This window comes from Pteropus alecto, unplaced genomic scaffold (assembly GCF_000325575.1).
Source record: "Pteropus alecto unplaced genomic scaffold, ASM32557v1 scaffold88, whole genome shotgun sequence".
NCBI classification, from domain to species: Eukaryota; Metazoa; Chordata; class Mammalia; order Chiroptera; family Pteropodidae; genus Pteropus; species Pteropus alecto.
The window spans coordinates 7313627-7330624 of record NW_006494611.1 but is presented as its reverse complement, the minus strand read 5'-3'; the positions used below and the strand labels follow the sequence as shown (position 1 = coordinate 7330624).

Below are 16998 nucleotides of genomic sequence, written 5' to 3'. Positions count from 1 at the left end.
ACAACATTTATGTCCATTTATCATAATGAAAACCAGGCAGAAGCAAAGCATGAGTGATGATTAGAACAACAAGATTTGTTTTTGTACCATGAAGTTCATTAAGGCCAACTCAGTCTGCCCCAGCACTAGCTTCTTCATGGTGCTTTTGCTCATTGTTTGCATCCTCATGTGCCCTTGTACATAATGATCAACTACTTCTGTACTGGGCCCAAGGTGAGGTAGGGGTTCATCTTCCAGCTTTTAGAAGAATTTCATAATAGAGATTGAGTAGACACTGAATTAATGACCATTTCTATTTATGGTGCTATGAAGTGCTTTGCAAACTATTCAGCAGTATACCAGGGTAAATTCTAATTAACAACCTCACAGACAAGATCGTACTCACCAGTATGGGGGTTACGAAGGAGAGGAGTACAGTTCTGAGCTTGCAAAGAGGGACACTGGATTTCTATTTATTTTTTTTCAAAATCAGACACGAATAAGATTTTTTACAAGTTAGAGTGATGATTACTGTAGTTGTCATGGGACATTGGCAAAACTGGAGTATGAAATGAGTGACTTTTACCTTCTAAAGACATTTTTGAAGAGGATTAAAACTGTGATTCCAAAAACAGTAGCAGGAAGCAAATGTCAGACAGGTCTTGGCTCAAGCCTTCTTTTCCGTAACCATTAGTCATTCTCTGACACGGAGGTTAAGATGTCTGCCCAGTTGTTCATTCTTACCCTGTCCTAATGGTTAGAACCCAAAACAATAGTAACATACCAATAAACCACACACACTACTTTCATTTGATCCATGGCAGATATGACTTATCCACATTCCGCTGCTAAGATAATGCTCTGTCCCCTTACCCAGCAGGCATTTATGTCTTGGCTGTTCTTTTGTTAAGGCATTAGACAATACACAGATGGCTTGAGGGATTTCATCCAATTAAGCACGCACTTATTTTTTGGCTAATATCTCAATAAACCACACACACTACTTTCATTTGATCCATGGCAGATATGACTTATCCACATTCCGCTGCTAAGATAATGCTCTGTCCCCTTACCCAGCAGGCATTTATGTCTTGGCTGTTCTTTTGTTAAGGCATTAGACAATACACAGATGGCTTGAGGGATTTCATCCAATTAAGCACGCACTTATTTTTTGGCTAATATCTTGAGTTTTTTTTTTTTTTTTTCCCCAAAAAAACTTCAGGGACGTTTTGTTTTAAATAGTCTCTAATCTGAAACAGCATGTTTGAAAGTTCTGCTTCTTCACTTTAGTGTTTTCCTTACCCTGAAAGATGGTTTTTATTTAGATAAGAAATCTTCTAACAAACTTAGCTGATAGAATCTTATTCCACTGAGCTTATAAGGGTAACTTCATTTGACAGTGGCGATTCACCATCAGTGTTTAGCACTAAGTTATAAACATCAGGTTAAAACTTCACTAGAATGTTTAGAAAAAACAGGAGGACATTAATCAGGCCCAGGACCATAAACATTTCAAGAAAAGAACATAAGCAGTTTGGCAAAAGAAAGTGCTTTAAAAGATACTTTTCCTTTCCCACTTATTCCACAGAGAAAATGTTACTCGTTAGCAGCATCATTTCCCATCTAATCCTTACCAAACAGCATTTTGAAAACTATAAATATTTACTTATAACCATGACTACATTTTAGAATAATATTCCATAAATGAAAAGATAAGTTTATTTTCTACATTAGCATGAACACCTAACTGGTGAATTAATATGTGTTGTTTGAAGCTAAAAATTTCTAAATTCTCTACATTGAAATGTGGGAAAGAATTTTATTACTAGTAATTTCCCTTGCTATAGGGATTTATTTTTGAAAAAAATTGTACCTTTTATATGTCCAAAAGGACTTTGAGTTACCTTGCTAAAACCATTATTTGTATAATTAGAGTTTTTGAAATGGAAATAAATAACAGCAACAACAACAACAAACCTCAAAGAAAAAAGAGAACTATATCAGCTTCAGTAAAAAATAAAATGTAATTCTAAGCTTTTTAATAGTTAAGGCAAAAAAGATAACAGTATATAAATAATTTAGTCTTCTATGTATAATAAAATTAATTTTATAGTTTTGTCAAGAGAAAGTTATTTTCTATAGTTGAATTATTAACATAATACATGTTATTAGCATAATACACATCTTTTTTGCAAGTTATATTAACAATGTAAAAGAGTACTATCACCAGCAACTGTGAAATAAGAATGCAAAGTTGATATGGCTATTTTTTGCCACTTTAAAAATCTTACTCCATTATATGGAAATGTTTAGAAACCTCCTTAAGTAACATTGAATTCTTATCAAACAGCCTGGTTTTTACATTTGAAAAGCTGTCATTTAGAGGATTTAGTTTAACCTAGTAATTCAAACTGCTTCCAATTTTTGTTTCAAAATTTGATGGGTCTTTATTTTAAGAGTATTCCTATAATAGGTTGTTTAATTTTATTTTAAATTATTTAAATAACTTATTTACTTGTTTGGTTTTGTGGAAGAAAGTAACTTTGGTTTGGCAAAACTTTGAGGTAAATTTGGAGACGCTAGCTACATACTGTAACCTGGTGCCTTCTTTCTCTTCAGCCAGTGTGTATATGCTACTTACTAGGACTTAGAAATTTTGCTGTTGCTCAGAAATAGGATGTCTTCAGTGTGTACTTACATGTCTGTCAATTGGTAAGAAATGTCTAATGGAGTTAAAAATTCTCCGAAATTGCTATGTTGTGAACTTTAAATAAAGAGCCAAGGCAAAAATTATAGCGCTTCATCCAAAAGTAATGCATAATATGGGATGAATTCCCAAAGTTAGAGTGATGAAACTAGAGATAGAATTCCCTTCTTTATTGAAATGTTGATGTTTGAGTAGAAGAATGGAAATTACTTATTTTAGGCTTGACATTTTACCCTGAGTGTATAAAAAGTCTTCAGAAGATAGAGTGCGATCCTAAATATTCTATTTCAGAAGTACACAGTATAATTTACATGTTTTATTGTGCTTTAAAATTAATCTTTTTCCTTTCTTGCATGTGTCTTATAATCTGTTTTAAATTTCTTATTCGAAATATTTGGGCTTCCTATTTCCTACAATTCAGAAGAGAGGAAACTTTTATATTTTCTCTAAAATATGTTTGGAAATTTTAGATAGTTTTCTTTTGTGCTATGTGTTCACCTTGTGAGTTGAAAAATGTTGCGATAGACAGGGATGGGCAAAATGGAAAGAAAAAGAAAGGAATGGAAGAAAGAGGGAGAAAAATAGAATGGGGACTGACCTATGCTGTCCTGTTTTCACTTTGCAAATAGCATTATCTCTGACCTGGATTATTGCTATGTTCTCCTGTCTGCTACCAAAGATCTATTCTCTACGTAGCAGTCTGAATTATCATTTAAAAATGCATATCGAATAATGTTTAAAATTCTTTAATGGTTTTCTCTTAAAGTAACATTCAAACTCTTTACCTCGCCTACAAGTGATCAGTCTTGCAACTTCTAAAATCTCTCTCTTTAGTCTCTGCTCTGCTTTTAAAACATGTCAATACTCTTCCCACTTAAAGTCCCTCCTTTGATTTGAACTTTTTTTTTTTTTTTTTTGGCTGTAACACTAGTTCTCCTGTTCTTATCATGACTGGCTTCTCACAATTTAGATCCCAGTTCAAAACTCCCATTGCAGAGAGACTTTATTTAATTTATCTGAAGGAGTTCTGCTTCCATTCCAACCCCAGAGAGCTCTTACATTATTGTTTGCTCATTTATTTCTTCAATGCTTTTAGCACAACCTGAAATCATTTTCATTAAAGATTTATTTTCTTGAGACTTGTCTCCTTTGATGAGACTATAAACACCTAGAAAGTGAGGTTTTTATTCTAGCCATGTGTGTATTCTAATTGACTATCATGGTGTCTGGCACAGATTCAGTGCAAAAAAAATTTTTTCTGAAGAAGTGAAATAAAGAGTTTCGGTATTAGTATAGTACTGGGCCTATGTGTATTTTCTTGAATAAGAGGATGGTATATAAGAAAACTTCTAGAAATTCTCTTAAAACTTCTGGGAAAAGCTTTGCATGAAGATTTGAGGAAGTTATGCTACAAAGATAGGGTTGGGGGCCAAAGAATCCTGGAGGTTCTTGAATGTCATGATGCATAATTTCTGGAATCTCTTTTGTGGTCAATGGATAACTACTGAAGTTTTCTAAGTACTTTTGAAATGTTCCTTTATTACTAGCTATGGAAAAACATTTGCATGTCAGAAGAATCTCATTCACTCACCAGTGGACGGAGTAACTCCCGAATGCCAGCAAGGTGTTGATTTAATCAGTGTCCCCCGCCCCGCCCCCCCGCCCCCATGCAACATGACTGTCACATACAGTTGTGCTTCTGGGCTGCCAGAAGAAAATATTTGTATTAGTTCTTCACAGACTGAGATAAAATGATCCAGTGCTTCTTGAAGGCTCAGTGGTGCAGTAGAATTCCTTAAAACTGTGGTACCATCTTGTCAGATCATTTCATTTTCCTCAGTTCTTTATTTTACAATTTATTTTTCTAAGGCATAGAGTTAACTTCACATTAGTTATCCTCTCCTGTGGTTTGTTTTATTTTGGTCTTAAGGGAAATCCAGTTTGGAGCCTTTAAATGCAGTTTGCCTTTTGTTTGTTTTAATGGAGTAGTGGGTAGATCCTTCCTTAGCTGAAACCTAGTACTTACAAGGTCTTGTAATAACCTCCATACAATAATACAGCATTATATGTAACATACACATGTTCACCTGGACTTTTCCTACCACTTTAGCTGTGTGTATCTAATTTCTAAAATGGAGTACAAAGATATCAAGCTTCCAGTTAAAATAATTGCCCGTTTTATAGACTTTGGCAACCAATTCTAGTTTCCTGAACTGGTTTACGATAATTTAAAAGCCTTGGCTAGTTCATGAATAAGTTTTATGGTTTAACTTTAAGTCATGAAATCTCTTGATACTTATATTGGAGATGATGGTATTATGTTCCCTAGTGGGTAATAAATGGGGATAGCACCAAATAAGCAAAGAAAAAAACAATGTGGTCAAATTTTCAAGAGCTACTGAATCACATTCATTGATGATCATCAGTACTGGAAGCTCTCAATGGGGATAATGACTCCCGAGATGTTGTTAAACTTGTATCCTTTTATTATAGTATAGCTGACGAAGCATATTCACATGTAGTATACCTTTTGATTTGTGTGTAAAAGACGTGCAGCAGAGTATGCAAGTACAGTAGAGGAACAGGAATAAGGTGGTATTGTAGTACTTGACTATAGACATAGGGTTGAGGAGGAGATGATCTCTTAGAGAATTTAAGTTCAGCCTTATAGAATATGTCAGATTCCAGTAAGAAAAGACCAGGTGACAAAGGATCTCTAGGTTAGTGGAATCACCTGAAAAAACATCAAGGTAGGAAAGTAAAAAACATAAAATTGATTTATGTTCTGTGAACTTTAGTGGCTGGTGCTATAGAACCAGAGTATATCAGTGCTAATCTGTTTTGTTTATAATGTATAGTTTGACTTTTAACTAGAGGCAGTTTCCACCAACCCCAAGAACCTTACTATATTCTCATAAATTATGATTCTGTGAGAGTTATAGACTGTACCCATCATTAATGAGAACATATTTACATCCTTGAAACTAATATCTGATTTATAAGTTGTATTCTATTGTTTATTTTATTAAGGTTTTAGTGATTTCCAAAGAACATTTGTATATGTTACACAATTAAATCCTTCCGAAATCCTATGTAGTAGGTAGTGGTATGGGGATTTTATGGGCATTTTTCTTAAAGGAGAACTGAGGCTCAAATGCTTAAATGACTTTTTCCAGGTTCACTTGATCAATTTAGACACCCAATTTAGAAGCTATTCTTTTTCTACATACTTGTTACTATATTGCTGTCCAAAAAATTCATATTTATCTGTGTCAGTATTTGAGAAATTGAGAAACGAGGTCCAAAATTAGTGATTTTGACTGACAGAATAATTCTGGAAGCACAGAATTGAGAACAAAGGTAAAAGTGGCAGAGAAAGCTGATTTCAGACAAGATTTAGGGACAGGAAGACCAGTAGCTAAGCATATGTAAATTCAAGGGGAAAAGGGAATGTTTTACTATTATTAGACAAATGTAAGCATGTTAGGTCTTGAAATAGGGCAGTTTATGTTTTCTGTGGTGAGGGCTAAACTTTATATATCACGAGATAGCAGTGGCTGGGGACTTGGGAACCTTCTAATTCTTTCTAGATCTTTCTAGATCTTTCGATGTCTTTCTAGATCTAATACTTGAGTGGCCAGACTATCAAAAGCATACTCAGTTGGATTTTATATGCCGTTCCATGATTTTATATTTACTTATTTAATAACAATGAGTTTTTATTTCTTTATGCTTTAAAATAGATTGGACATAATTTAGATTTAGCATGGAAAAGACTATTAATGTAAATATTCATTTTTCTGATGTGGGGTAGATAGATCTGCCCACAGATATTCTCCATAACTAATGCATAGGGTAAAATGTCTTAAATTGAGTAAATTTAATTCCAATTTGTTTTTAAAAAAATGCAACACTGCATGTTACATGGAGAGCAGTGTATTAAGTGGTTTAAGAGGAGATTTATAGTGTCTATGTAGTGGTTATTAAAAATTCTTCCTTTTGCATTAATGAGAACCAAAGTTGTAAATTTGGAATCAAATACCTCAGTCAAAGGAGTGTGGTAGAACACTTTATGTGCTCTATTTAGCATCTCTTATGTGGTAGAATAACTTATTCCTTTTAACTTTGTATTCTTCACATTCTAAAGTCTGGTAGCAAATTTGATGGAGCGGGAGGTAAACCAAATCCCATCCTTTGGAAAGTCATAGCTTTGTTTATACTCCCATTGTCAGGATTAAAGGTAAAGGGAACAAAAAGAAATGAAGAGAAAATAAAGGACAAAAATGTTAAAAATATGCATTAGAGGTTGCACAGCATTGGCAGCTTTTTCTTTTGATTAATCATAAAAAAAAAAAGACAAAACAAACAAACAAACAGAAACAGAAAACCCAGAAGCACATAGCTTTAATTTTCTAGAAAACACAGATAGTTTAGAAAAGAGGAGGAAAGGAATGAACTTGAAACAAAGCACATGTATCTATTCTCACTAAAGCCAAAAAACCTACATAACATTTTAGGAGTACTATTTATTAACCTCCCACCCTATAGGATGGATGTTGAGTGTAGTGAATGTGAACTGGAACCTGGCCCTGCCACTTTCGAGCTGTGAGATATTGGCTAGTACTGAACCTGGTTTAGAAATATTTGCCTTCATTGGTCCTTTTTTTTTCTCCATAGCTTAACCAGCTGGAAAAGGCAGTGGAAGCAGCCCACACATTTTTTATGGCCAACCCTGAGCACATGGAAATGCAGCAGAATATTGAGAATTACAGAACGATGGCTGGTGTCGAAGCATTCCAGTTGGTAGATCGAGAAGCCAAACCGCACCTGGTGAGCTTGGGGACCCCTGCCCCAACAATGTGGGGCTTAGTGCTAAGTTTTATTTGGCGAAAAGTGGATTCCTATGGATATCTCAGATTGACCCCCAATTTACAATATAATAGCATTTTTTTATGCTTTCATATTTCTCAGATGAAATATTGTAATTATCAATATTTTTTCAAAATTGAAAAAATTGAGAAGTGATGAAAATTAATTTAGAAAATCAGTATGAAATGGTGAAAAGTAGAATATGATATAAATCCTCTCTGAGCTTCAGCTCCCACTACAGCACTTTTATTTTTCACATAGAACTTGAAGCCAGTGTGTGAATGGCTCAGGGCACACTGTGATCTCCCAGCTCTAAACTGGTGGTTCTTTCATTGTACCTATACTTTCAAATTCTCTCTTTTTTTTTTTTTTTTAAGACACAGAATTATTTGTTTAAATAAAATCTGACTTAAAATCACAGTATGTCGAAAGGGCTTCTTTTACAACTGGAGACATTGCCATACTCAGCGTGTCAGGATGATCCTGACCTTCAAGATGATTGAAGAATAGGAAAAGAGAGGAAGGTTTTAGATGGGAGTTTTTGTTTGTTTGTTTTTGTTTTTAAACTGGGCCAGGCCTAGGAACAGTTGTCATGTCCAACCACATCAGTCTTTATGCACTTTGTGGCATGCCCCTATCTACTACATTCAAAGGGGCTAGCATGCTCAAAAAGAAAGTGAAATTCTTTGGTGGCGCAATAGATGGCTTGCTCTGCAAGTCTTCTCATTTACTATTAGTTACAGCGTTGGACTTAACACTTTATCTCCCAGTACAACTCCTCTTTATCTCCACCACAGCACAGGAGTCCAGTATTCCACCTATCTAAGTGATCCCCAGTCTGCATGGCCCCTGCTATTCAAGTGCCTGGTGGGTGCTCTTGGGGAAAAAAAGAAAAAAAAATTCTGTTTCTTTGCAGGAGAGTTACAACTTAGGAGTTAAACATTATGAGGTTGATGACTTTGAACTAGCTATCAAGTACTTTGAACAAGCTTTACGAGAATATTTCAATGAAGATATGGAGTGTCGAGCCCTATGTGAGGGGCCTCAGAGATTTGAAGAGTATGAGTACTTAGGTTATAAAGCTGGTCTCTACGAAGCCATTGCAGGTAAAGCTTTTTTCCCCCTTTATTTATTTTATGATTAGAGAAATGCTATGTGCAATCTGTAAGAATATTCCAACAATATAGAGGTATGTATTGTAAAAATGAAAGATTCTCATATATCTGAACCATTCTATCTCCCATAGATAAACTTACCTAGTTTAAATTTTGATGACTATGCTCTGAAACTTTTTCAGATGCATATGTAAATATTTACGTATTTTTATAAAAATAAGACAATACTATAAATACTGATTTTCAGCATATTTTTTCTTTTTGTTTTATGCTTGACAATATATTGTGGACTTCTTCTCAAGTAAGTACATGTAGATCTACTTATTGTATTTAATGGCTGCATAATGTTCCATTATATAGGGACAACGTGATTTATTTGATTAGTCCTTTATTGATGACTTTTAAGGAAAATGTAAGTTTTCATTATTATAATCAATATAGTAGTGAATACTTCCATGTAGTCATCTTCAATCACTTAAAAGAGTATTTTGCTATATTTAGGAATTTAATATATTATAAAGTAGAATTTAAAATTGTAAGTAATATGCATTATACACTAATTGGGGAGACTGGCTAGTTAATCATTTATGGCAGGAAATGAGTTCTCTGCTGCATATGAAAAAATACACAAAAATGCATTCTATTTATATTAACAATATAAGTATAAAAATAAAACTGTTAGAAGAAAATGCAGGAAAATATTTGTATAATAGTAGAGAAGAAATGCTCTTAGCGAGACAACAGATGGGAAATACGAAGAGACGAAGAGACGGATAGAGTTCACATAAAATTTATAAACAAAATGTACAATAAATCGAGTGAATTTACAAATGACGAGTGGGAAAAAATTGCAAAAATAATTACAGGCAAAGAGTTAATATCCTTAATAGTTAAATAGAGCATGTAAATTATTAGTAGTAATTTGTTATTTACTAGTAGTAATAATAATAAGCAATATTTATTTAGCAGTTACCACATACAAAGCACTTTACTTCTTTATATCTCTTTTAATCCTCTAAACAATTCCTTGTAGATACTATTGTTATTAACTCTCTTCTCCCTTTTTAAAACGAGGGATTTGCAACTCAGAAGGCTTAAGTAATGTGATTCGGGTAAGGCTGGAAATGAAACCTAGGCTTTCTTCACTCTAGAGCCCATACTTTAAAGGTCTACATAATTGAAAAATGGGCAAAGGGTAATTTATTCAATAATAAATGTTTAACAAATAATTATTTGAAAAGCAATGTTTAACTTCATAGAAATACAAATTAATGAACTCATTATGCCTTCCCCAACTTCCAATGTTTTCTGTCTCCATAAAAAGCACCATTCACCTAGCAGCTCAATCCACATCCCCAGACGTTACCTTTCAATCCAAAATCTCCCTCAGTTTCTATTCCCTTCTTATTCATTACCAGACTTTGATAGATGCTACCTTCTATTAGCACTTCAGATTTCTTGGTTCTCTCAACCCCTTTTTGCTACCATCCTGGTTCAAATTAACAGTATATTTTAACTAAGCCAATATGATGGCCTCCTTGCTGGCCCTTATGTCTTTTTCAGATTTTATCTTGTAGGCACACAAAGCAGTCTTCTAAAAAAAAAAAAAAAAAAAATGAAAGTCTGCTCACAACGTGCTGAAAATATCCCACTGAATTCTATTGCACTTAAATAAAACCCAAAACCTTTTAATAAGGACTTACATTACTGTACACTTGTGTATGTTTTCATCATCTCTTTCTTTCCCCCCTCTCTCTATGACTCATTCATACTGCACTCTTTTAATTCCTTGGATATGCCATGCTCATTTCCACTTGCAGACTTTCAAAATGTCGTTTTCCTTTATTGCTTGGCTAATACCCTGTCTTGCTCAGTGTTCTGTCCTCAGTGCCTGAGTACCGTGACTGTTAAGTAGCGGCTGCTTAGTAAATACTTGTTAAATGAATGGGTTGAATGAGTGAAGGAGAGGACATATTCATCAATCACACTGCAGAGATTAAAATGGTTAATAATACTGTGAATTTCTGAAAATATAGGTCATAAATTGTTAAGGTCCTTTAGAAGGGCGATAGGGGAATATCTATTTAATTAGACTAAGAAGTTAGATTTCTAATCAATTTGTCAAGTGATCAATTTGCCTGCCACACACTGTTACCCTAAATCAACTCAATTCACCTACAATCAATACCAGTATCTGAATTATTAAAGACTTTTTCCCCAAAAGTTGTGTTTTACTGGACCTCTGCCAGAGCTATTGCTTGCATTTTATGAGCACTACTCATTTGGATGTCAATTTTATATGTGTCTTACATTTCACTTGTCAATTTTATGTGTGTCTTACATTTCACTTGCTGAGTATTTCTCTATACTTAATCGTTTACTTGCATATGGGCAGGCTTTTCCCTTGTTATAGTTTACTATCTTGTGGTTTTGTGGGGATATGTGTCCTGCCTCCATTCTTACATTTGTTTATACACCTGCCTCAACCAATGACCACTAAACAGCCTTGGCAAATGGCCTAGATCTGGTTTAGGAAGCCTGACTGACAATTCTCCACAGATTAACATTTAGTAATTTGTTCAAAGTCAGCACAGCCTCTTGGTTGCCAGAAAGGAATAACGGTCTCTTAACTCAGGCTCTAACTACTTAACACAATTTCTAACACCCATGACCCCACTTCCAATAAAGAAAAGTGATTTAAAAAATTCATAGTCCCTTTATTTTAACCCAAATATTATATATTACAGAAATATAGTAAGTCTCCTTCAGAATTTGAAGCATATAAAGTTGATTATGAGAGAGAAACTTAAAAAAGTATCCCCACACAGAGTCTTGGATTTCAAATTTATTAAAAAATACTAATTGCACAATAACATTTGATATAGAAAGAAAGCAAGGGATACAACTACAAATAAAAAGTGATATCATAATTCTGACTATGTAAATTCTTGTTTGGTTCAAAATTGTCCTAAATTAGTAGTAAAACTGGTTTTAAAATACAGAATATATTTAGAAAGCCATAATATTTGAATTTTACAGTTAGAACATTAAAAATTGGAGAAAAATACAAATGGCTTCTTCATGCAGTTACTTATTAGCTGTGCTTGTTGAAAGCCCTAAAGGCTATCATTGTGTCACTCTTATTTTGCTCCTATTTATAGCTTGCTTTCAAAATCCTGTTATTAAGATTTTGAGTTCTTGGTGGGTGTGTTTCTTACCCTTTCCTTTTGCTTGTCATTTGGAATTAGGAGGAGTGTGTATTATAAAGTAACTGGCCAGCTAACTAGGAGAAAATGGTTGAGGGTTGTTGTTTTCTTAAAAAAAAATAAAACAACTAGCTATTTATTTCTAACATGCTAATCAAATAAACAGAACTTATTCTTTCCCTCACATTCCCTCAACTGGAATTAAGAACCAATGGATTGTAGGGCTTCTATTAGCTGTTCTATATTGGTTTGACTTGGCCATGCTATGTGAAAATTGGCACGGTTTTCTACATGCCAGAAAATGTACATTTACTTCCTGTTGTGTTTTAGGGTCTGCCTTCAAGGTCATCCAGGTACAAGCTAAACTCTCCCTAACAAAGAAACTTTTGAAAGGAGGCAGTTGTTATAAATTAAATTGCACAGTCATGAAGTTAGATTGTTTTATCATCATTCTCAAGAGAACCCTCTCACTCAGCACAAGCGTGAATGAACTATTCTCTTTCTGGAAAAGACTACCTCCGTCTTTATTATAAAAATCAAAGTCAGGGCAAAATGTAGGAAGTTTTTTTTTTACCCCTCTGGTACATTAGCCATTTGAGTTTTCTCAGCTCATGCCTGGATGAACTAGAGCCCAGCACTGAAAGGAGCATGAAAATCTTACACTTTCAGATCTGTTTGCAAGTAAGAAGAATTGGCCTGTTTGCAAGCAAGAAGAATTGGAACAAAGAAAGGGAGACAAAGAGAAAAATGCAAGGCACTTATTTAAATTCTTTAGCTTTCATCTGTCTGCTATTTTACCAGTCCCTATGGTATTAGGATTTACAATCTCCAGGTGACGAACTAATTTGTATCTGGATAGACTAGCTCCTAATCGATAGGTGCAAAGGAATATTTTTATTTCCTCATTTGGAAAATGTTAAGCAGAAGGAGCATTCTCTCTTTACTTCTCCGCAACGAACTCCTCACCTACAGGGCAGTTCCTTGCTTGCAACTGGTTCTTAGCATAACCAGGATCTGGCCTTCTGATCCTGACTTTGGGATGCTTAGGGCTATCTAAATATCCAAAAGAAGGCCCTGAAGTTGTTAAACATATGGAAGTCAGCTACTCAACTGTTTGAGAGTGGGGTGAGATGGCCTGACACTTTCAGGAGATGTAGAAAATAAGATATCTGGAAGGGAAGAGTACAGTACAGAGAAAAGACTGGGAGTCCGAAGATTTGGAATCTACTATTAATTACTCTGGTGATCACTGATTAAGAGGCCTTGGCAAGTCACTTAACTTTCTTTGTGAAAAGAATTTCTGATCATGAAGTGAGGATAATAATGATATCATTCTCAGAGTGTTGTGAGGTGAGAAATGCCCAGTGTAACTGTTACTCTGACTTTGAAGTCTGAACATTCAGCAGATAGGAGGGACCCACTTGTCTGCTCTTGTCTTCCAGATCACTACATGCAGGTGCTGGTTTGTCAGCATGAATGTGTGAGGGAACTTGCCACTCGCCCTGGCCGCCTCTCACCAATTGAGAATTTTCTTCCCCTGCATTTTGACTACCTACAGTTTGCCTACTATCGAGGTAAAGCATGGGTTATCTGTGAAGACCTTTGAGGAGAGATAATCTTGCTCATCATTACAGAATTTCTCTCTCATCTCACATTACTGCAGCTCAGGACAAAAAGAGCAGAGATGAAACTATAAGTGGGCAAATGCTGTGATAATACCTGAAAATCATACCTAGGCTGACATTTTATGATTTTTTAAATTTAATTTTTCTAACTTAATTTTAAAAGGTAATATATCCCAGGTTCAAAGACCAAATCTCATAAAAGTTTCCCTCTCTTCATTTTTCCCACAACACAATTTCATGCCCTACAACCCAGTGTCTTATTTATCCCTCCAAAAATTTTGTATAGAAACAACACACACACACACACACACACACACACACACACACTCTCTCTTTCTCTCTCTCTCATTTATTTTCTCCTCTTGTACAAAGAAAATAGCATATTATTTGCACTGTTCTCTACATTGTTTTCTTCTCTTAAAAATACATATCAGATTTTTTTTAGTAGGTTGGACCTATGAAATTACCATTCGTTTAGGTAAATTTTGTCAATTTTGTATGGTTTGATCTAATTATTTCTGTATATAGAGATCTTCCTCATTAATTTTTCTTTATATCTGCATACCATTGTACTGTAATTTATTCATGTGTCTCCTTACGATGAGCATAGTGTTGTTTATAATCTTTTGCTGTGATAATCAACAATCAAATGAGTGATATTTTCCATGTCATTTCACAATTGCACATAAATATAGGATAAATTTCTAGAAGTACAATTACTACATCAAATGATTTATTCATTTGTAATTTCCATAGATATTACCAGTTTTTCTCCATATACAGTACACTTTTCATTGCTCATCAACAGAATTCATTATCAAATTTTCATATATTCCCTAGTCTCTCAGGTGAAAATTGATATCTCGATAGTTTTTATTTCCGTTTATCTTATTAAGAAACATCTTCAGGTGGAAACTTTTGATAATTTATGCAAAACATCGAGCACCAAAGCAGACCGAAAGTAGTACCTTTAGAATACTTGATATTGTGTCTTCTTTTACCTGCCGCTGTTTCTGATTACTCTGCCTCGCCTTATCTTCCCTCTTACTGTTGTTTAACACTGACTGCTCATAGACATGTTGAAGTACCCCTTAAAATTATTTTAGACAGACTTAGGCTGACTCTTCCGTCTTTCAGTTGGTGAATATGTGAAAGCCTTGGAGTGTGCCAAGGCCTATCTTCTACTCCATCCGGGTGATGAGGATGTCCTAGATAATGTGGATTACTATGAGAGTCTGTTGGACGACAGCACAGACCCAGGATCCATCGAGGCCAGAGAGGTGAGACCAATTTCTCTTAGAAGAATTTCTGCATTCTGCTTAGATGCTCTGGGGAGACTTGGTAAAAAAATAACACTGCTTTTGAATATATCTAACAGTTCAGTAAAGATTCTTAAACTCACTTCTTTCAAACTTTAATTAGTGATGCCCAAAGCATATTTTTCTCATATGTGCTAGCTTAAAAAAATCTGTTGAGATGGAGACATTTTTTGCAGCTCTGAATATGTTTTTTTGCTTATTTGTCACTGTCTAATGAAAGCTACTTCCACTTGAACATTTATCATATCTCTTAACTGTTATTTAAATATAAATTTTCTTTTTTTTTTTTCCTCTAGGATTTGACAATGTTTATGAAGCGTCATAAACTGGAATCAGAACTAATAAAATCAGCTGCAGAGAGTCTGGGATTTTCATACACTGAACCAGTAAGATCAAAGAGGAAAAAGGAAATGTTTTTTCAAAAGAACCATTCAATGGACTTTTTATATATGATTTTATTTCCTAGCCTCATTTGTCGAAGGTTCTAATCCCCTGCTACAAGTTAGCAAAAACTGGGGATATGGAAGAGGTTACTTACTCAATATATGTGATAAACTTTAAAAGACTTTAATAGATTCCCATATCAGTGAGAAACAGTCAAAAGCAAATATATTTGGGTAGAAGTATTTTGTACATGATGTATTTGCCTCAGGTTTGTTTTATTTCCTAAATTCTTTATGCGACATTTTGTATTTTCCTTTAAACATTTCTCTTAAACATTTTAAACATTCAAGAGACTTCAAAACCAACAAAATCAATCACAATTGTACTACCCAACGTGCTGACTTTTCTTCATTTGTTCATATTGCCTTTTCATATTCTTTATATGAAGACATACTTTTGGCAGAACGAGTACTAGTATAGATAGATTTCTGTTTTGATTTTTATTTAAGAAATCATATGCAATTTCTATATTTTTATAGCTTCTAAAATTATTTTTAGCTAATATATAGAGCAGATGTACAATAAATACTCTTCTCCTAATGCCGAACATTTAATTCGTTTGATTTGTGTTATCCTTAATGCATTAAGCATTTTCCTCTCTATTGAAATATACCATCTGAATAAATTCCCAGGAGTGGGATCACTTTGCCATCAAAGGATATGAGAAGTTTTAAAGTTCTTGAAATTGCTTTTCTAAGAATTTTCTAACACCTTTACTGCTCTTAGCAATGCATAAAAGTACCAGTTTACTACAAACATCTTAGCAATGAGAGACAACATTTTAAAATCACTTGTAGTAATCATATATTATCTACAAAATGGTATATCATTGTTGCTTCAGTTTGTATTTCTTTGATGATCAGCAAAAGTAAACTTTTCACATATCATTAATTATTTTTCTTTTAATTCAAATTATCTGAACATACCTTTTTCATCTATTTGTTGGTTACTATATATATTCCTTTTGTAATTTACATGTCACTTATTTATAAAAAGCACCATTTATAAAATATCCTATTTGTAACATATTTTTCATTTTTGTCTTAGTTATGTCATGTTTCATTGGCACATTTTAAAAATTAGAATAATTTCAATATACCAATTCTAATGCAACGTAAGTTTTATCTGGTCCTACTTATGATTTCTTTCAAAATTGGGTTATCCCAGGAGACTCCAGAAAATATCACTTTATTATCTCGTAGCAATGATTAATCAAGCTGGACTCTTTTGTTTGTTTTATTCATAAAACATAAGGGAGTTAGACTGAATTATCTTTTAAATGTCTTCCTGCCACCAATTTCTAAATCGCTTTCTTGGACAAAAGAATGTCTGCCCAGGATAATTCCATGCCATTTTTTAAAAATCTACTTCTGCATCATTTATGTCTTTGTCAAAATTACATTACCTAGCCTTCCTTCTCTTTATTTTTTTTTTTAAATAACAAAGTGTATTATGTCTTTATTTAATATGTAAGTTTCCTAAAATTTTAGGTCTTTTGAGAGTTTGAGTATTTTATTTCTCATGTTTTAGTGACAAAAATACTAATTTTTTTTTTTAATTTAAAACAGAATTATTGGATCCGATATGGAGGACGACAGGATGAGAATCGGTGAGTTCTCCATTCACAAATCCAATGTTTATATAAAAAATTTTTTCAGAGGTATAAAACTTAAAAAAATCTTTTTCAATTATGGTTGCCAGAAAGGAGGGGGATTGGGAGGATTGATGAAAAAA

General features: G+C 33.9%; 1 protein-coding gene across 1 annotated transcript in view; it reads left to right on the top strand.

Moving 5' to 3' along the window:
• P3H2 (prolyl 3-hydroxylase 2) overlaps positions 1-16998 on the top strand; it is a 137581-nt gene that overhangs the window by 99180 nt on the left and 21403 nt on the right. Inside the window, exons 2-7 of the mRNA XM_006925840.2 lie at positions 7364-7516; positions 8472-8661; positions 13319-13450; positions 14639-14781; positions 15117-15206; positions 16833-16873. Of these exons, the coding sequence (XP_006925902.1) occupies positions 7409-7516; positions 8472-8661; positions 13319-13450; positions 14639-14781; positions 15117-15206; positions 16833-16873 (704 nt within the window). The 5' untranslated portion in view covers positions 7364-7408. The remainder of the gene's footprint in view (positions 1-7363; positions 7517-8471; positions 8662-13318; positions 13451-14638; positions 14782-15116; positions 15207-16832; positions 16874-16998) is intronic.